General features: G+C 57.1%; 1 protein-coding gene across 1 annotated transcript in view; it reads left to right on the forward strand.

Annotated features, from left to right (window-relative positions):
- EMH_0089540 (uncharacterized protein) overlaps positions 1-213 on the forward strand; it is a gene marked incomplete at both ends in the record, with an annotated part of 450 nt that extends 237 nt beyond the window's left edge. The window contains one exon of the mRNA XM_013501438.1: positions 1-213. Within this exon, the coding sequence (XP_013356892.1) occupies positions 1-213 (213 nt within the window).
- Positions 214-259: the final 46 nt, after the last annotated feature.

A 259-nucleotide genomic window follows, 5' to 3' on the forward strand; every position in this document is an offset into this window, starting at 1 on the left:
AGTGCGGAGCAGGGGGGATGCATAGGTAGCAACAGGCAGATGTATGCAGCAGCAGCAGCAGCAACAACAACAGCAACAACAGTAGCAGCAACAACACCGACAGCAGCAGCAGCAGCAGCAGCAGCAACTGCAGCAGCAGCAATAGCAGCAGCAGCAACAGCAGCAGCAGCAACAGCAGCAGCAGCAGCAGCAGCCGTACAATACATCCGCTGAGGAGCTCTTCGGCGACGGTTAGTTTCACAACTGGCGGTTGCTGCTG

Source organism: Eimeria mitis, genomic scaffold, assembly GCF_000499745.2.
Source record: "Eimeria mitis Houghton genomic scaffold, Emh_scaff6885, whole genome shotgun sequence".
NCBI classification, from domain to species: domain Eukaryota; phylum Apicomplexa; class Conoidasida; order Eucoccidiorida; family Eimeriidae; genus Eimeria; species Eimeria mitis.